Source organism: Propithecus coquereli, unplaced genomic scaffold, assembly GCF_000956105.1.
Source record: "Propithecus coquereli isolate 6110/MARCELLA unplaced genomic scaffold, Pcoq_1.0 Scaffold163, whole genome shotgun sequence".
Taxonomy (NCBI): Eukaryota; Metazoa; Chordata; class Mammalia; order Primates; family Indriidae; genus Propithecus; species Propithecus coquereli.
Genome location: NW_012140858.1, coordinates 2054020 through 2074873, shown reverse-complemented (window position 1 = coordinate 2074873; position 20854 = coordinate 2054020). Strand labels below are relative to the sequence as shown.

The following is a 20854-nucleotide window of genomic DNA, read 5'->3' as shown; positions in this document are numbered from 1 at the left end:
ACATCTATACAGTACTATTATTATCTAATCCATAGACCTTTTTAAAATTTTGCCAGTTGTAAAAATAAAATCTTTCATAAAAGTAAAGATTCAGACTAGTTATCAGGCTAATTTATTTGTCATGTCTTTAAGAGTGCTTTAATTTGGTACATTTCCATATTCTGTTTTTCATGCCTGTTGTATTTTTGAAGAATTCAGAGAGAGTTATTTTGTAGAACGTCCCTTAATATAGGAGTCTGATTTTCCCTCATTAGTGTATGCATTGGGGGGCAAAAATACCACAGAAATAATCTGTGTCTTTCTGAGTTTGTTATATCAGGAGACACATGATATCAATTAATCCTGTTTCTAGTAGTGTTAAGTTTGATCCCTTATTAAGGTTGTTTTGGTAGGTTTCTTCTCTGTACTATTTTTCCCTTTGTAATGAATTTGCTGGTTGAGACTATGTAAATATTCTGTTCCTTATCACTTTTCATCTTTTATATTTCATATTCATTGCCAAAATTGTTTTTTACTGTGATGGTTGCTATGTGGTAATTTGCTAATTCCTTCATTTCATCTATACTTATTAGCTGGCATATTATTGTAAATGTCGTGGCCCATTTCTAGGGACGAGGAATGAACACAGAGACACAGACACACAAAGATGGTACAAGACTGCAGCGCCTTCCTCCTGCAGCATCTTTATTTTTAACATAGCCTGTTTGGCAACTGTCTCACCGCAATTTCTTTGTTCCCACACTGTCCCGACGCAACACGTCCCGTTCCTTGTTGTTTCATCTCCGGAGAGCCAATGTTTTCATCCTGAACTCTCTAGCCCTTTCTGTTTTCAGATCAGGGCGCCCTGGACTCACGTTCAAGCCCACAGACATGTTCTGAGAAAAACAACAAGGAACCGTTCCCAGACAAAATGTCCTCTACATCTTCCCCCTTTTTTATTTTGTTTTAAGGCACAGGACGCTATGTTCGGACATGTTGCAGCACCGGCATTATTTTATGATGTTGTTGCTCCTTATTCACTCTTCTTTGGGACCATCGCCTGTAGAGTATGAAAAACAGACAACAACCAATAACATAATGCATTAAGCCATGTGTTAAGGTGTTCAAAAGGATTTAGTTGGGCAAGACCATTAGCCAGGCCTTGAAAGATCTCCGCCTCATTCATCTCAGGGAGATTGTTATGGAACGCATCAGTTATTTCTCATTCCAAAGTCTGGAGATCAGAGGTCATATTGACACTGCCAGGTAAGAGATTACGGAGTGAGTTCCAATGCCTGCTCTCATTAAAAGGGATAGGGGTAACACAAAATCGGGAGGAATTCCTATCGCAGCGGAGAAATGACTGCATTGTCAAAATACTTTAAGTCTGGCTGTCTCATAGAACAGACCCTATAACAATGATCAGAAAAAATTCCATTGAATCCATCTGCAATTCTGCTTATTCCAGAGGAGTCTGAATAACGAGAAGGGTGTAAAGTCTTTCTTTCTTCCTTCCTTCCTTCCTTCCTTCCTTCCTTCCTTCCTTCCTTTCTTTCCTTCCTTTCCTTCCTTTCTTTCTTCTCATTCATATCTTTTTTTTTTAAGACAGAGTCTCACTGTGTTGCCCAGGCTAGAGTGCCGTGGCGTCATCCTAGCTCACAGCAACTTGAAACTCCTGGGCTTAAGCAGTCCTTCTGCCTCAGCCTCCCAAGTAGCTGGGACTACAGGCATGCGCCACCATGCCCGGCTAATTTTTTCTATATATTTTTAGTTGTCTGATTTTCTTTCTATTTTAGTAGAGACGGGGTCTCGCTCTTGCTCAGGCTGGTTTCGAACTCCTGAGCTCAAACAATCCGCCCTCCTCGGCCTCCCAGAGTGCTAGGATTACAGGCGTGAGCCACCGCGCCCGGCCTCATTCATATCTTTTTGATTTGGTATTATTCTTACCACTGGAGTGAGGCAAAATGAATTGAATTACAGGTAAGTTTCCACAGATGGTTTAAAAAAATGCCCGTCCCTTGGGGCCCGCCTGGCCGGCCCCAGCATAGCTCCGAGAACGCGGCGGCCAAGGCACCGGAGTGCCGGCAGAGCAGCCACACGGTCCAGCCAGTGGATGCGCAGCGGTGGGCGGCAATGAGACAGGATAAGCCACGGGCTCTGTCGGGGCTGAGGGGCTAGTAACAATAGAGGATAAATACCTCTTCAATAAGGCAATAAGTTCTGCTATTTCAGTATTGGGAGATAAAGAGTTAACCTTTTCCTGACTATCTACTGGAGGAGTCACCTCTGGGCTCTCCTCAGGAGGAGGGGGATCGTGATCATCCAGTTCCTCCCCATTCTGCGACTCAGCTTTCTCCGAGTCTGTTTCCAATAACTGTAGCGCTTGAGTTATGGCACTACAAACAGTCCAAATTTTTAAATTAATTGTGTCACCTCGTTGGTGGGCTACACGAAAAGCTTTAACAACCTGTTGCCAGCTGCGCAAATTTAACCAAACTTGGGACTGAAACTGAAACCAATAACAATGCTGCTGCACTAAGTCAAACAATTGCTTCAAAGTAGTATCTTTAACTTCCACTCCCACCGAATGTAAAAGTCCCTGGACTAACTTTCGATACTCTCGTTCAGCAGCTGAAGGGGAATTCCCCATAATGCCGGAGGTCCTCTGTTGGTTGCCACTTACCATATGGCAAAGAGGTCCCACTCCGGTTCCTTGGTCCCGAATGACGCGGACCCTGCTCGCTGCGCCACTTGTCGTGGCCCGTTTCTAGGGACAGGAATGAACACAGAGACAAAGAGACACAGACACACAAAGACGGTACAAGACTGCAGCGCCTTCCTGCTGCAGCATCTTTATTTTTAACATAGCCTGTTTGGCAACTGTCCCACCACAATTTCTTTGTTCCCACATTGTCCCGACTCAACACGTCCCACTCCTTGTTGTTTCGTCTCTGGAGCGCCGATATTTTCATCCTGAACTCTCTAGCCCTTTCTGTTTTCAAATCAGGGCGCCCTGGATTCGCATTCAAGCCCACAGACATGTTCTGAGAAAAACAACAAGGAACCGTTCCCAGACAAAATGTCCTCTACAGTAAAGAACTTTTTTCTTACTGTCACCACCTCCATTCACTTATTTCATATCAGTATGGACTCACAGATTCTTATTTTATTCTGTGGGGTATAATTTCTTACAATTATTTTTCATGTTATGTGCAAATTGTCTCAGATGTTGTCAGTGGAAGCCCTTTCACACTGGCTTCTGTGGCCTTTTGACATGCCCCCATCATCATTTGAGCACTTCCTTACTTTTTGGCACAAGATATTCCAGATCTTTACCTTCCCTGGCCTAGCACTGTATTTGGCACCTCGTCTGTACAAAAAAAATTAAAAATTAACTGGGCATGGTGGTGTGTGTGTATCCCAGCTACTTGGAAGGCTAAGGCAGGAAGATCACTTATGCCTAGGAGATTGAGGCTACAGTGAGCTATGGTCGCACCACTGTACTCCAGCCTCGGCAGCAGAGTGGGACCCTATTTAAAAAAAACAAATAGAAAAACTTTACCAGGGCAGATTTTGGTTTAGAGGGAATATCAGATATTTTTGCTGAGTATAGAGTTCTAGGTTGAAAGACATTTTTCTTTCTGTGTATTAAAGAGAGCATTCAATGGTATTCCCGTTTTCATTGTTGCTCTTACAAAGTTAGCTGTCAACCTAACTACTGCTTTTTTTTTTTTTTTTTTTTTTTTAGGAATTTTTCTCTTTTTTCATGTCCTATAGTTTCAGTATGATGTGTCTTATTTAAGGATTTATTTTTATTCGTTCTGATTGGAGCTCATTGGCCTTCTTGATTTGGTTGATTGTTGTCTTTTATTGGTTCTAGGAACTATCCTTTCATGTATTTCCCTTCCCACTATTTCTCTTCTTTCTTTCTGGAACTTTGATTAGACCTGTTATACCCTCTCACTCTCTTCTATCTTCAGTGCCTCAAACTTCATTTCATACTTTCCATTTCTTTGTCTCTCTGAGCTGCATTCTGAATAATTTCTTAGGACCTAACTTTGACTAATGGTGTCTTCGTCTGCTCTGTTGTTAAATCTGTCCTTTAATTTTAGATTTTAGCAGTTGTGTTTCTCATTTTTAGAAATTTTATTTGGTTCCTTTTTTATTTTTATTTTTTTGAGACAGAGTCTCACTCTGTTGCCTGGTATAGAGTGCAGTAGTGTCATCATAGCTCACTGCAACCTCAAACTCCTGGGCTCAAGGGATTCTCCTGCCTTAGCCTCCCGAGTAGCTGGCACTATAGGTGTGCACTACCACACCCAGCTAATTTTTTATATTTTTTGTAGAGATGGGGTCTTGCTCTTGCTCAGAATGGTCTCAAACTCCTGAGCTCAAGCAATCCTCCCAGAGAGTGCTAGGATTACAGGCGTGAGCCTCTGCACCTGGCCAATTTTTTTAAAAATGTCTCCTGCACTGCAGATATTTTTCAGCATGTCTTTTATTTTTTTCAAGCATGCTATTTTTTTTTTTTTGATTCAACAACTTTCATTTTGGCTAGATCAAGCATGCTATTTAAATATTCATATGCTAAGTCCAGTATCTGAAATCTTTGTAGTTGTTGTTCTGCTTAAATGTTTTTGCCCCCCCCCTTTTTTTTTGTTTGTGAGTTAGTCATTTTACTTGGAGAATTAACTATCGTTGTTCTTTGAGGCTTAGGATCAAGGTATGTGTTCCTCCAGAGAGAATTTGCTTTTCTGCAGCATTAAAGTCTCTACGTTTGGGATCATTTCAACCTAAATTCATAATTTTCCTTTGGACTCCCAAGAAATGTAGATTTTGGTTAGAACTTTTCAGGGACCTTTCTCCCTACTCCGGTAGACACAAAGGAAACCTTCTTCATAGTCTTCTGCAGGTGGGAGGAGTGGGTAGATACAGTAGGTTACAGACTTACGCTAATAGGTTAACACAGTGAGAGTATCCTGTTGACTTCTCGCCTTGGGAAACATCCAGGATTTGCCTCAGGCCTAACTGTTCTGATTTCTTTCTTTCTTTTTTTTTCTGTTTTGTATTTTATAGTGGTAAGAACACTTAACCTGAGATCTACTCTCTTAACAAATTTTAAAATGTATAATACATTATTGTTAACTGTAGGTACAGTGTTGTACAGCAGATCTCTAGAGCTTATTCGTTTTGCTTGACTGAAACTTTGTGTCATATGTTCCCCTCCCCACAGCCCTGGCAACCACAGAACCAAATTCTATGAAATTGACTATTTTAGATATGTCATGTACGTGGAATCACATTTGCCTTTCTATGCTGCTTTATTTCACTTAGGATAATGTCCTCTAGTTTCATCCATGTTGTCACATATTGCAGAATTTCTTTCTTTTTTAAGGCTTAATAGTAGTCCATTGTATGTGTACACCACATCTTCATCCATTTATCTGTTGATGGGCATTTAGCTTATTTTCATATTTTGGCAATAGTGAATATTGTTGCAATGAGCACAGGAATGCTAATATCTCTTTGAGATTCTGATTTAAATTCCTTTGGATAAATATCCAGAAGTGGGATCATCAGATCGTCTGATGGTTCTATTTTTAATTTTTGAGGAACCTCTATACTGTTTTCCATAGCGGCTGCACCATTTTGAATTCCCATCAGTAATGTGCAAGGGTTCCAGTTTCTCCACATCCTTGCCAAAAGGTATCTTTTTTGTTGTTGTTGTTCTGATTTCTCTCTTTTTTTTTGAGACAAAGTCTTACTCTGTTGCCCGGGCTGGAGTGCCATGGAGTCAGGCTGACTCATAGCAACCTCAAACTCCTGGGCTCAAGCGATCCTTCTGCCTCAGCCTCCCAAGTAGCAGGGACTACAGGCACGTGCCACCATGCCTGGCTAATTTTTTTTCTATGTATTGTTAGCTGTCCGGCTAATTTCTTTCTATTTTTAGTAGAGACAGGGTTCTTGCTCTTGCTCAGGCTGGTCTCGAGCTCCTGAGCTCAAACAGTCCTCCCGCCTGGGCTTCCCAGAGTGCTAGGATTACAGGCGTGAGTCACTGCGCCCGGCCTTGTTCTGATTTCTTAAAGAAAATCTTTATACTCATTCATCAGGCATTTTCTGCAGTAAGTTGGTTTATGTCAGTTATTCTCCAATTTGGACATTAAGTTTGTTTCTCTAGGATTTTGCTATTATAAATGATACTGTGATAAACTGATTTCGTAAGTAAAAATGTTCTCATGTATTAATTTGTATTGCCTTGATTGCTATCATGGTGGTACCTTTTTCAAATGTAAAATATTTATTCTTAGCCATTCAAGTCTTCAACTTTTTTTCTCAAAGGTTTGGATAATCACTTCTTAAAATAAAGGTACTAATCCATTGTCGAAGAGGTTTCTTTGCTAAAATGTTTCTGTTTCTGCTCATTTGGGGAGGATAGATTTATAGAAACTTTAAAAATGATTCTTTTGTCAAATTTTAACAAATGTTATTAACCATATTTTACATGGAAACAATTATTTAAAATTTGGCCTTGATAATTGTTTGCCAGTTCTTATATTTATCTCTATTGAATGTTCTGTGATAGTTATCTCAAAATTTTCCTTTTTTCTCTAAAACCTACTGCTAATGTTCTGCCTCACTGCCCCCCCCTCCCACCCCCCAATAGCCACCTGTATTAGCCACTTTGCTGTGTTTACAAACTGCTGCCTTTCTTCCCCGCAAGCCAGTAGTTTGTATCTGGGTCCAGGTTGAAGGTATCACTCCTGTTTGTGACATGGCATTCTTGTAACAGAGAGTAAAGAATAAGGGAGTGAATGTAAACCCATATACCTCTTAAAGTTTCTGTGTAGAGGTGGCAAATGCAATTTCTTGTCTTTATTCGTTGGCAAAAACATGTGACATGATCAAGCCTAGTTTGATTGCATAGAAGTGAATGCACCTCCCACAGAAAGTACTGCAGATCACACAACTAGCCAGAGTTATATGGAAGGGACAAGTGAATATTGGGCAACAATAATGTAATCTCTGCCGTATCTCTTATGTTTAACTTTATGTTTAGACTTTCTAGTGGAAATTTCATAATTACTGGTATCTATCTTGAGGCCCTTTGTTAACTTCTCATTTTTGCCTAAATAGAGTTCTTTCTTTTGTAAATGAGTCATTTAACCTATGATCTTAAGCCTACTTGACTGTAAGTTTAGCAGGGACAGAGATCCTTGCTTGCTTTGTTCAGTGATTCCTCACCAGAAGAATGCTTAGCCCATGATATGCTTTCAACATATATTTGTTGAATGGATTTCACTCTCCCTTCCTATTTCATCAATTATTCTGTCAGTTATTCTCGTTTTTTGTATCTTCACTTACTGTTAATTTTCTCATTAGTTGTATCCTTGCAATCTCTCTTGACAATACTGTCTTGAATTATTATAATAAATTACAGTTACATATTAAATTATGTTAAATAATTCTCTTTAATGAAAAAAATGATATTATAGGAGCTTTTAGCTCCTCTGGAAAGTATAGCCTACATATTTCTTCCTATGAATAATGCTCATCTCCTTATTAAAAAAACAAAAGCCTCCTTTGACTTGCGATCTGACTTCTCACTGTTTCTCTAAAACTATTGTATACTTTTTTCATTTCTCTTTTTCTGTGACCTGTATTGAAGGTCCTCCCCATTTCCCTTTTGAAATTCTATTCCCCTAGATTCTAGTGTACTATAATGCACCTTTTCCCCTATTTCTAAGGCTCTTCTCTTTTGGTTTTCTGTAGGATATTCCTTTTCCTTCTACTGCTTAAGTGCACTAATACCCCTAGACTCTCTCTGTAACTCACATCATTTCTTGTCATGTGACCTTTTTAGTGGAGCGTTCATTTGTGTGTCTTTCACATTTATTTCTATACAGATGATTTACAAATCTGTGTATTTACTTACGATAATTATTCTGAGTTGGGCCCCCAATTTCCACTTGTGGGCATTTCCATTTGAATGTCTTACCATTACCTCAAATTTTACATGCCTCAAAACAAATCAATCATTTTTCTGCTAAAACTGACTCCTCCATTGGAACTAACTCTTGTTTTTGTTGATGCTACACAGTCACCAGGTTTCTTAAAGGAAAGGGAAGAAGACCAGCATTTGTTCAGCATTTGGTACACACTAAATACTCTGCTTTTCAATTATATAATGTCTAGCTCAAGTTTTACCTTCAGAGAAAACTTCTCCAACCAGTCACAGTGAATCCTCTGTAATCCTTTCTTCCTAGACCACTTGCAATATACATTTGAATTCATACCATTAGACCCTCAGCATATGAATCTCCTATAATTCATACTTTTAGTTTGTAAGCCTCTTGAAACCAAGGATTTTATCTCATTTTTTTTATCAGCACGGTACCCCATAGATACAGTATGATTTAAAAAGATTGAATAAGCAATTGGTGGTTTTTCATATAGAAATAATGCTCTAAATAAGGGCAAGAATCTCAGTGTAGTACAAAACTAAATATTGTCCCCTTGATCCCTGAACACAGTTGAAAGGTGTTAGCCTCTGGAAGTGGCAGAGGTTTTTTACTTATACATTAAAGATCACCTGTTGAACAAATCTTTACTCTGTAACAGAACCTCTTTATCAATAATGTACTCTCATATAGCCATTTTATATTGCTTTGATAATCATAGAAAGTAGTATATTTATTTATCTTCTTTTCCTCGTTAGGTGCACCAGGTATAATTTCTTCACCATATGCAGGGGCTGCTGGATTTGCCCCAGCCATTGGATTTCCTCAAGCTACAGGTGACTGTTAAGTTGAATTTGAAATGATCTTTTAATTAAGTCCTATATTTTCTAGGAACTTACCAAGATGAAGAATGTTTTCATATTTAAAGCATTTACACTACAAGCATTATACTTATCAGCCATAGAAGTGACTCATGATACACAGCTTCCTTATATTTACAAATAATACTCTCTGGTTCCATTCTTAACTCCAGTAATTCCATTATATATTCTCCATCGTTTATACTTACCATTGGCACAAATAACTGTAGGTTATCTACATTAAATAACCTTAGATTTGCCTTTTCAATTATATATAATATATGAACTGCTTCTGTCTTTACTGGTAAGTTTATCAATTATGTGTTGAACAGACCTGTCTTGTCTTTGTGTCTTAAATGCCTTTGACAGCACTCAGTACATAGTATACAGTCAGTAAATATTTAAATTAATAAACATTTACTGTTCGGCTTCTTTAGAAAATCTTTAAGTCATTATGGGCTCAAAAGATGACCATAGAAGGGTATGCATGCTATTTATTTCAGGGGATATTTTTTTTCTCTTTAGCAAATGAAGGTAATTAAGAGATAGGAGTTGATTAATATTTTGGTAATGACTCTCACTCATCCTTTTTCAAATAGTAAACAGAGCAAATTTAATCATAGTTTAAGAAGAAGAAAAATTACTTTATGGTTTTATCTCTGGTGCCTGAAGAAAACACTGAGGTTGGTGATTAGGGGATTGGCAGAGTGTTACGCTACCTATTACATTTCCAGCTTCCAGCTGATTCATGAATGTAACTACATTTTAAAATTTCACCTGGCTACTTTCTGACAACGATCTTTATATCCTAACCTTTAATTCTGGGAATTTTAACTACTCTCTTTTCAGTGGAGAGAATTAGTTAACTAAAAAAGAAAGAGTGATATGAGGGTTGCATTTTAAGTTTTAGTATTTTGGTGGTTTTTAATATATCCTAACATAGGTTTGATTAAGTGAATATTCTGCCTGTTTTGTTAGAAACATAGTGGTTTTTTTTTTATTTATTTGAAGCTCTCCAGAGTTTAATTGGTGGACATTTGAAAGTAAAAAAAGAGAGCTCCTGACTTGATAAGACACTTAAGTCTAGTAGAGAATACACACACAACTCCACAATGTAGCTAAGCTATACTCTTAGCTTATATATAACAGGCGTACAAATAATAGCAAAAGTTTTGCAGAAATCACAGAGTTGGATTGGAGGGGCATGGAAAGAGGTCATGTAAAGGACTATTGGATGTTGATTTCATGGAATAGAATTCAGCCTGAGAATGTGGTCTGCACAATTTTAAAATTCAACAGTGTGGATAATGATAGTAATGACCTTAGATTATCAAGCAAGATAGGCTGATTGTAAGCTCACACCTATAATCCCAGGTTTTTGGGAGGTTAAGGAAGAAGGGCTGCTTGAGGCCAGGAATTTGAGACCAGCCTGAGCAAAATAGTGAGTTCCCTATCTCTTTTTTTTTTTTTTTTGAGATGGAGCCTAGCTCTGTTGCCTGAGCTAGTATGCCGTGGCATCAGCCTATCTCACAGCAACCTCAAACTCCTTGGCTCAAGCAATCCTCCTGCTTCACCCTCCCGAGTAGCTGGCACTACAGGCCTGTGCTACCACACCAGGCTAATTTTTCTGTTTTTACTAGAGACTGGGTCTTTCTCTTGCTCAGGCTGGTCTTGAACTCTAAAGCTTAAGCAATCTTCCCACCTCGGCCTCCCAGAGTGCTAGGATTACAGGCATAAGCCACCACGCCCAGCTGAGTACCCTGCCTCTACAAAAAAAATAAAAATTAGCCAGGCATGGTGGCACTCACCTGTAGTTCCAGCTACTTGGGAGGCTAAAGCAGGAGGATCGCTTGAGCCCAGGAGTTTGGGACTGCAGTGAGCTATGATTGCGCCACTGCACTTCAGCCTGGGTGACATAGCAAGATACTGTCTGATAAAAAAAAAAAAAAATTAGGCTGAAAGTAAAATATATTGCAGTTTAATTACATGATATGTGGTAAAGTGGCCAAAGTATTAAAAGAATTCTGAGCTTAAAAAAACCCATAAATTAAGGAATTGGTTCATTTTACATAAACTAGAGGTTTTTACCTTAGTTAATTTTAAAGCTGAGAATACAGATAAACAGTGGGAAACTATGCAGTTTTAAGTATAGTGTCAACATTCCGATATTATTGAGCTTTCAGTAGTTCCATAGTGTCAGAGAAGTAGAGAGCTCTGAAAATTTCTGCTATTAAAGAATATTGAATTCTGTAAATCTGTTTTGGTCATAATTATGTTTAATAGCATTTTATAAAAACTTTTCCCATATAGAATGTCATATAGCACTACATAGCATGCACGTTTTTGACTTCCGCTGAAGGACTTTTAAAAAATATATATCTGATTTTATGGTAGAAGTCAATATGAAAATTATAACCACTTGATAGAAAGGTGCTGGAATATATCCATTTCAAGATACAGAGGCTGCTTGTGGTTGATAGACCCTCTGAAAAACCTAGTAGCTTTAAGAGCAATGAGTTCAGCTCCTCTGCAGAGTACAGTGTGCATAATAGAATACTGGTATAATAATGTCAACAAATGAGGAGCTTTGCTTCCAGACAGACTCTGTAGGGCTGAAAACTGACCTTCAATATTTTTATGTTAGCCTTGACACATTTTCTTTCTATATTTTTTATTTTGTCTTCATTCATTTACTTATATTGTATCAAGTGTTACAATTCTTCAGATAACTAGAATGTGAAATGCTTTTGATATTTTTTAAAAGGTCTGTCAGTTCCAGCTGTTCCTGGAGCTCTTGGTCCTCTCACAATCACCTCCTCTGCTGTCACTGGAAGGATGGCCATTCCTGGGGCTAGTGGTATACCAGGAAATTCTGTTCTACTTGTCACCAACCTCAATCCTGACGTGAGTCGAAAAGTACTGTTTGTAAATAGCCTTTTCAGGAGGAATTGTGGTACCTTCTGATCTAGGGTATATTCAAATTAAAATGCTTGAATTTGTTTTAAGTATTTTTATTAAAATTCATCACTGGTGTATATATAGAAGTAGTATATAAAACCATGTTTTAAATAAAAATCAACTGTTATTACATAAATGAACTGATTTTAAATTTTTACTTAAATTATTTAGTCACTTACATTTTGTGTTACCCTTTTCAAACAGCTTATCACACCACATGGGCTTTTTATCCTATTTGGTAAGTTCATTTTTGCTGTTTTTAATATTGTCTGTAGATATGAATTGAACACATTTCATTTATTTAGTAATATTTATGGGCCGGGCGCAGTGGCTCACGCCTGTAATCCTAGCACTCTGGGCAGCCAAGGTGGGTGGATCATTTGAGCTCAGAGTTCGAGACCAGCCTGAGCAAGAACGAGACCCTGTCTCTACTAAAAATAGAAAGAAATTAGCCGGACAACTAAAAATATATAGAAAAATTTAGCTGGGCATGGTGGCACATGCCTGTAGTCCCAGGTACTCAGGAGGCTGAGGCAGAAGGATTACTTGAGCCTAGGAGTTGGAGGTTGCTGTGAGCTAGGCTGACCCCACAGCACTTTAGCCCAGGCAACAGAGTGAGACTCTGTCTCAAAAAAGAAAAAAGAAAAAAAAGTAATATTTATGGATTACCTTTATGTGCCAAATAGTGTGTTTGACACTGAGAATAGAGCAATGAATAAGACTTAGTAAGTTATTATAATACAATAATGTTTTATAATGGAAGTAGAGGTTGTAAAGGGAGTATAAACCAAGGACACCAATCTAGCTGAGGGACTCATAGAAATGACGGTTAAACTGGCCTGTGACAAAGGAGTAAGGTTCAGCCAGACAGAAAGGGAGGGCAAATGTCTTTTCACAGTTACTGGCAGAGAGAGAGATCCTGGTACACGGAAGTAAAGGAAGCCCAACAGAGAGTATAAGAGAGGGACATGTTGAAGCTGGACAGATGCATGAGGGACAAGGTCATGAAGAGCTTTGTAAGCCATATTAAGGAGCTTGGTTTTAATTTTAACCCAAGAACAATGGGAAGACACTGAATAGTTTTGAGGCAAGAGAGTGGCATAATGAGATTCAAGTTTTTAAAATCATATCCAGACTTTCTAAGGGTGTTCCCCTCTTTTCCCCTCTTAGTTAAAAAATAAAATTAGCATGCATTCCTAATTTATACATAATTATTTATGAATTACATACATCCTTTAAAATACTTTTATATATGGCATACTAATGAGTTTTTATTTTTCCATAAAAACTACTAGTATTTAGTGAAAGATATGATTTAATATGCTTTATTATGTTTTAAAAAGTCTCCGTTTTTCATTTTGACTCAGTATTCCAAGGACTGATTATTTCAGCACTTGATCTTAATTGTCATAACAGAAAAATATGAGTCATAAAGATATTTGATCTAAATGAAAGTATTTCATTATTGCTGTACTTCCTTAATTATTTTACTAATTTCTTCATCAAATCCACTAATTTTTATTGCTATTTATCTAAAAAAGTTCCATTGTTCCTGGTAAGTTAGTGGATCTTGAAAACTATATTTGAATATGCTTAACAAATGGGGTTAAAACTCACTGGTACTTTTCATTTGTAAGATTTTTTTATAAGACAGAAACTTGTTTCCAAATTATTTGAGTGGTAATAGGATTTTTTAAATAGCATTTTTGAAGTTTAATGTACAATCATACAATTTACCTGCTTTAGGTATACAACTCAATGATTTTTAATAAATTTACACAGTTTTGCAGCCCATGGTCCAATTTTAGAAAATTTCCATCACGCCAAAGAAATCCCTCATGTTCATTTGCAGTCACTATAAAAGTTTGGGTTTTTTTTAATTTTTAAATTATAATTTAGCTCTGTTGCCCAGGCTAGGGTGCAGTGGCCCAATATAGCTCACTGTAACCTTGAACTCCTGAACTCAAGCCATTCTCCACTTCAGCCTCCCAAGTAGCTAGGACTATAGGCACACACCATGCCTGGCTGATTTTTTATTTTTTAATTTTTTTTGTAGAGACAGAGTCTTGCTATGTTGCTCAGGCTGGTCTCAAACTCCTGGGCTGAAGTGATCCTCCCACCTTGGCCTCCCACAGTGCTGGGATTACAGGCGTAAACCAATGTGCTTGACCAAAAGTTTTTATTACTGATGCGTTTATGTAATTTTCAGTACTAAAATGTGTTAATAATACATTTTTCCTGTGACTTTCTAGCCAAAGCATGGTTTTTTGTTTAAATTTTTAAAACTCATTCATCTCTGGGTTCATTTGCCTTTAGTTGCTTGCCCACAAGATAACCGGCATTCCTTTGTGTGCCTCGAAGATTTTCATAGTCATTCTGTCATTGCATTACAAAGTATGGTAATGATGTAGCTATTGAAAGACCTTATTTTTATAATATCAGTGATACTCTGTAGCACATAAACTGCAATATATTATAATACACTGAATGAAAAAAATAAGAGACTACCATTCACATTGTAGAATCTCCTGCCTATAATTTTATCTATATGTTAAAAATTCATAAAATGTAGTTTTTTCGTATTGGTTTATATAAACAGATCAGTACAGATAAGAGTTAAATTATTTTCTTCCCACACTCCAGTGAATCATTTTGCCTGTCCTCCCACTATGGGGAACACTAGTATAGAAAAATTGAGTGTAATGGTCGTTTGGAATCAATTAAGTTGTAGTAGTTCTGGTGCGAAATGGTGATGATAGCTTTGATGGTAGTGAAGACAGGCAGAGGTAAGCAAACATGAGAGTACTTAAGCGGTAGAATCAATGGGGGTGCTGGTGATTGAATGGGTGTAAGAGTTTAAGGACAGGAAAAAGTCAAAAGATGACTCCCAGGTGTCTGACTGGAGTAACTATTATTTGTCCACAGAGTTAGTGAACACTGGAAGCACACAAAGGAAAGGAGGGATGAATCAGAGTTTGGGACATACTAAATTTAAAGTGTTTATGGGATGTCTGAGTGAAAAAGGGTGAATAGATGAATAAGTCCGGAGCTTGGAAGAGAAAAAAATCTGAGAGTCTATGTATGAAATTGCCAAGTGAGAGTACACAGTATTAAAAAAGAAGCCTTCTTTAAATATATTAGTAAAATTAATTAAACTACACAATCAGGCATTAAAAACAATGTTTTGTTTTGTTTTACTTAGGAGTGTATGGTGATGTTCATCGAGTGAAGATTATGTTTAATAAAAAAGAAAATGCCTTGGTTCAGATGGCAGATGCAAATCAGGCTCAGCTAGGTACTAATGATTAATAATAATAACGATAACCTGCCCCTTCTGTATGTGAATTTTCCTTCAAAATAAACATATAGCTAATAGAAACATAATTTTACAAGAGTACCTCCTTGAGGTAATTTTTCATTATTATTTGCACCTGCTTATATTGTAAGATTAAAAAATATTCATTACTCTTTTCAGTTTGTAGTTCATTTATCTATTTGAACTTATTGTTGATAGTTAGAACTTTGACTCTAGGATTTTTCCATTAAGTTTAATAAACATGACTTGTTTTATTTCATTTTGTTTCTTTTTCTTCCAAATTAAGTTTTCTAGAGCTGTTGAGTGGCTTAAAAATCTGGCCAGAGCTTGTAATGATGGTGCAAGAAAGTGTCATTCCGTGGCCTCACCGTTATACGCGGTATTAAAATACTACTACTAAGATTTCCTACAAAAAATGCTTTCTTTGAGATAAAACTAATATATTCAACAACCATTTTATGGGCGCTTACTATATTCCAGGCACTCTGGAACTTTGTAAGTCTCCGCTCAGAAAATAGTTATTTTTTTATTTGGTTGGTTGGTTATTGGTTTTTTTTTTTTTAATCGTTCTCATTATAGTAAAATAAAGTCATTTAGTATGTTTCTCTGAGAGTTTTTGGATTCGGAAACCCCTTTAACCTTCAAACTGACAATATAATTTTAAGTTACTAAATAAAAATAATTTATGATCATTTAGACAGATATTTCTGAGAATCTTTCTTAATACCCAAAGTTTCCTTCTTTTCTTCCCATACACTAGCAATGAACCATCTAAGTGGTCAGAGACTTTATGGAAAAGTGCTTCGTGCTACACTGTCCAAACATCAAGCAGTTCAGCTGCCTCGAGAGGGACAAGAAGACCAAGGTCTGACCAAGGATTTCAGCAATAGTCCTTTGCATCGCTTTAAGAAGCCTGGCTCTAAAAACTTCCAGAATATCTTTCCGCCATCAGCCACTTTGCATCTTTCCAACATTCCGTATGTACCTAATGAGTTATTATTTATTGTGATAATCTTTTTTTTTGCTTTGTATTTTTCCTGTATAATTGTGAAATAGATGACTAATAATATACAGTATGTGATTTTGGAGAAGGAAAACTCTGAGATTATTCCAACTTAGTTGTCCTGGTCAACAATTTCTTGTAAGATAAATTTGTCATCATGCCTTCAGAAGGCAATATCTCTGATCATACACTCTAAAATTGAAAGATATTAGTGTTTTAAAATTTTCTTTCCAAATAGAGAATTAGGAACTCTAGTTACCTTTCAGGTATAAAAGGTCATAAAAATAAATATATGCAGAAATATTGGTACATATTTGTCCATCCCTTAATAGAAGTAATGACTCTTACGTAACCAATATAGCAAAATCTTTTTTTTTTTTTTTTTTTTGAGACATAGCCTCACTCTGTTGCCTGGGCTAGAGTGCGTGCCGTGGTGTCAGCCTAGCTAGCTCACAGCAATCTCAATCTCCTGGGCTCAAGCGATCCTCCTGCCTCAGCCTCCCGAGTAGCTGGGACTACAGGCACGCACCACTGTGCCTGGCCAATATTTTCTATTTTAAGTAAGAGATGAGGTCTCACTCTTGGCTCAGGCTGGTCTCAAACTCCAGAGCTTAAGCAATCCTCCCGCCTCGGCCTCCCAGAGTGCTAGGATTACAGGTGTGAGCCACCTTGCTTGGCTGTAAAATCAAATACTTTATGTATCTAAGAATTTGGTAAAAACGAATTCTGTACTTTTTGTGTACAAGCTGCAGAGCCCTATATGTGTTAAATACTTAAAAGCTAAAAGTTATTTTCCTATGACCACTAACAGGTCTCTTTATTAACCAGTGTTGCATTGGATATGTTCTTTAAGTTATCTTGTAATCCAGGGATTGACAGACTACAGCCCATAGTTGCTTTTGTATGGCCCATGTGCTAAAAAGAACGATTTTTACTTTCTAAAATGGAAGCAAAATATTTTGTGATTTAAGAAAATTATATAACATTCAGATTTCACCTTTCATAAATAAAGTTCTTATAGAAGCTACACTCATTCATTTAGATATAATTGTGTCTACTTCTTAGCTACAACAGCAAAGCTAGAGAGCTGTGGCAGAGACTGTGGCTCAGAGAGCCTAAGCTATTTACTATCTGACCCTTTGCAGAAAGTATCTGACAATCCCTGTTCTAATTCTTGAAGTCCTTGATCTACAAAAATAGCGATTTTGAATAATTTAAGCTAATACATATAGGGGGTAAGCTTTGGAAAAGAGAGATAAAATCTGTGGGGGTAGGGTGTGTATAAAAATGTAAAGACAGAGGATGGAGAAAGGTAAAGTTCAGGAACATCATTGAGAATAAGAATGAGAGCTGAATATGAATAGAAAAAATTACTCATAGTAAGTTGAATGCCCACCCTCCCTGCAGGTCTCCAGTTAGGCTACATGGAGAAACCTTGAATCTGAATTTGGCTGTGGATCAGACCTCATGCCAGCTAGGAAACAGGAGGAGTAACTTAAAAAATGTAGGCCAGGTACGGTGGCTCATGCCTATAATCCCAGCACTTCAGGAGGCCTAAGCAGGAGATCACTTGAGGCCAGGAGTTCGAGGCTAGCCTGGGCAATAGTGAGACCCTGTTTCTACAGAAAATGGAAAAATTAACCAGGCATGGTGGTGCATGCCTATAGTCCCAGCTACCTGGAAGGCTGAGGTAAGAGGATCACTTTGAGCCCAGGAATTCAAGGTTACAGTGAGCTATGATTGGGTCATTGCATCCCAGCCTGGGTGACAGGGTGAGACCTTGTTTCAAAAGAAACAAAATAGAAAAAATGTAGATTACATGGATCTAGAAATTTAGCAACTCGTCACTATGGAATAGGGTATATGGGGAACAATTAGATATTGAGGTAGGCCCCTGTTATAGTTAGCTTCTTAAATACAATACAGCACGCAGGAGCTGGTCGCCAGTTACTCCTGCCTACACAGGATGTATAGGAAAAAGAGGAAAGGACATTAATATTTTTGAACTATCTTCCAAGTTCTGGGCACTATGTTGGTGCTTTACACATGTTGCCTAACTTAATCTCCATAACTTTTTTTCAAAAAAAATTGTGATAAATTATACATAATGTAAAATTTACCATTTTAACCATTTTTAAGTGTGCAGTGCAATATACATTCACATTAAGTATGTTCACATTATTGGGCAACCATTACCTCTCCGTCTGCCTAATGTTTTCATCATGCCGGACTGAAACTCTGTACCCGTTAAGCAGTTAACTCCCCATTTCCCCAGCTCCCCATTTCCCCTGGTAACCACTATTCCATGTTCTTCGTCACTTTATCCATAATAGCTTTTGAAGTAAGGTCATTATTTTCATTTTATCAATGTAACTGAGACTCAGGTTAAATAATTTACTCAAAATAATATACCAAGCCAGTGAAGAATAGAATGTGAACTTGTGTCTGTCTCCCCACAGAGCCAATGATTACTCTACTACACCATCCTTGCTAGCAGTCATGAGAAGATGAATTCACTTGTAGGCAGTTGACTCTCAGGTGATAGACCACTATGTTAGTTATCTACCACTGCATTACAGATCATCCCAGAATTTAACAGCTTAACTCAGTAGTAAATGTTTATTATCTCATACTGTTTCTATGAGTCAGGAATCTAGAAGTGGCTTAGCTGGGTGGTTTTGGCTGAGTCTCATAAGGTTACATTCAAGATGCTGGGCAAGGATGTGGTATTCCAAAGGTTCTAACTGCAGCTAGAGAATCCACTTCCAAAGTGGGTCAGTCATGAACCTGTCTGTTGATAGAAGGTCTCAGTTCCTTGCCATGAGGACTTCTCCATAGTGTCTTCATGAAATGGGAACTGGCTTCTTCCAAAGTGAATGATTCAGGAGAAGACATAAAAACCACAGTCTCTCTCAGCTTCAGAAGTCACATGTTGTCATTTCTATAATACCCTAAGTGTTACAGAGAATGTCTCTATTTAGTATGGGAGGGGAATACACAGGATGTGAATATTAGGAGGCAACAGTAATTGGAGACCACTTTAGAGCCTGGCTGCTACATAACCCACATTCAAAATCACCCTGAAAGCAGCTGAAAATGTATTTTAGAACTCTGCACTACAGCAGACAAATCAGAGCTAGGAAAGTACTTTAGAAGTGCTAAAGTTAATTACTGAAGCCAGTGGTATGACTAATAATCACTTTGAAAGAATAAATATAGAAAGATTTCCTTGCCTTTTATATATCTGTCTGTGTCTTCTGCAAACATTGAGACACAATTCCATTGCTTGAGGACATATGTGTGTCAGTTTTGGACATCATTTGGGGCACTTGTAAATCATGTCTTTGTTATATGGCTTATAATTCTGTTTGAAATAAAAAATATTCTGGAGATTTGATTGCAGGAGTTAATCTTTGTTTCATTTGAGAATTGGGGCTCAGGTAGCTGATTCTTTGTGATGTTTCCACAGCCCTTCTGTTACAGTGGATGATCTGAAGAACCTTTTCATAGATGCTGGATGTTCAGTGAAGGCTTTTAAATTCTTTCAGTAAGTCCTTGCTTTCAGGAAATACATTAACATTATTTAATATGGTATGCAGATTTTTAAGATAGTTCAGTAAAGTCTTCTGGTGGGGGAAGGAGTTTGAAAGCAAAATTAATTTGAAATACTTTTTTTTTTCTTATGCCATTTTCAGGAAAGATCGCAAAATGGCACTCATTCAATTGGGATCTGTGGAAGAAGCAATCCAGGCCCTCATTGAGCTTCATAACCATGATCTTGGAGAAAATCACCACCTCAGAGTTTCTTTCTCAAAATCTACAATCTGACTTTTCTGTGAAATTTTCTCCTAAAACTGGACCATAATTTCAGTAAAACCTTCAGACATAGACTGAAGCAGCTCAAGACCAATTCTGCCTCTTTCACAAAAATAACTTTCTGAATTTGATATTCAAGTATATTTAAAAAAAATCAAAGGATGTTCTTTTTTTCTATTTTTCCCCCTGCCAGTATGTGATCAAAGGTTTGTTTTTTCTTTGTACCATGGTCTCTATGAAAATAACCTTCAGGAAAAAAAATAATCAGGAAAAAATATTTTTTCAATAATTTAATTCCGTATATTAAATTAGATTTCAAGAGAATTAACTTTCTTTTAGTTTTGGTCCAGATCAGCCTTATACAATATTTCAAAACTCCTTTGTACTTTGAAAAATTTGAACATATGGACTTTTAAAATTATTCAATGTAAGTAATTTATCACAACAAAGTTTCTAACCTTATGATGCAGAAGTTTGACCCCTGTAGGAAATTATGTTCACTTATAAATTATTTGCCATATTAAGTTGTATTGAAAGCAGATTTAGAAACCTACATGTTTTCTTGCAAGGATTTCTTTTTTTCACTGTAAGGCACTGCTTTGAATAATGCCTATCTTTAACTTTTCAAGACTATTTGGGAAAATGAAGTGTCTTAACCATCCCCAGGGAAATTAAGTGGAATCCAACTAGAATCTATTAAAATGTCAGAATAATTTATAATTATGTTAGGGAAAATCATGTTTTAAATTTCAAAATGACAATTATTTGTCAAGTAATATGATCTTGGAAAGTTTTAAAAGAAAACTAATCCTACATATAAACTACTTTTTTATAATTGTTTTCAGAAAAAAAGTTTACAGTCTTAAGGAAAATATTCAGGTCTATCATATGGTTTGACAGATTTTTTAAAAGTTATTTTTGGTAAGGTCTTCTTTTAGAAAAAAAATTAATCTCAAGGGTTTTT

At 37.0% G+C, this 20854-nt stretch overlaps 1 protein-coding gene across 2 annotated transcripts in view; it reads left to right on the top strand.

The window, feature by feature from the left end:
• The window catches only part of PTBP3 (polypyrimidine tract binding protein 3), a 91316-nt gene extending 71236 nt beyond the window's left edge, over positions 1-20080 (top strand). For both annotated transcript variants that reach the window (XM_012641186.1, XM_012641187.1), the window contains exons 8-14: positions 8696-8773; positions 11562-11701; positions 11960-11993; positions 14958-15050; positions 15832-16048; positions 19544-19621; positions 19770-20080. In XM_012641186.1, the coding sequence (XP_012496640.1) occupies positions 8696-8773; positions 11562-11701; positions 11960-11993; positions 14958-15050; positions 15832-16048; positions 19544-19621; positions 19770-19902 (773 nt within the window). In that variant the 3' untranslated portion in view covers positions 19903-20080. The remainder of the gene's footprint in view (positions 1-8695; positions 8774-11561; positions 11702-11959; positions 11994-14957; positions 15051-15831; positions 16049-19543; positions 19622-19769) is intronic.
• Positions 20081-20854: the final 774 nt, after the last annotated feature.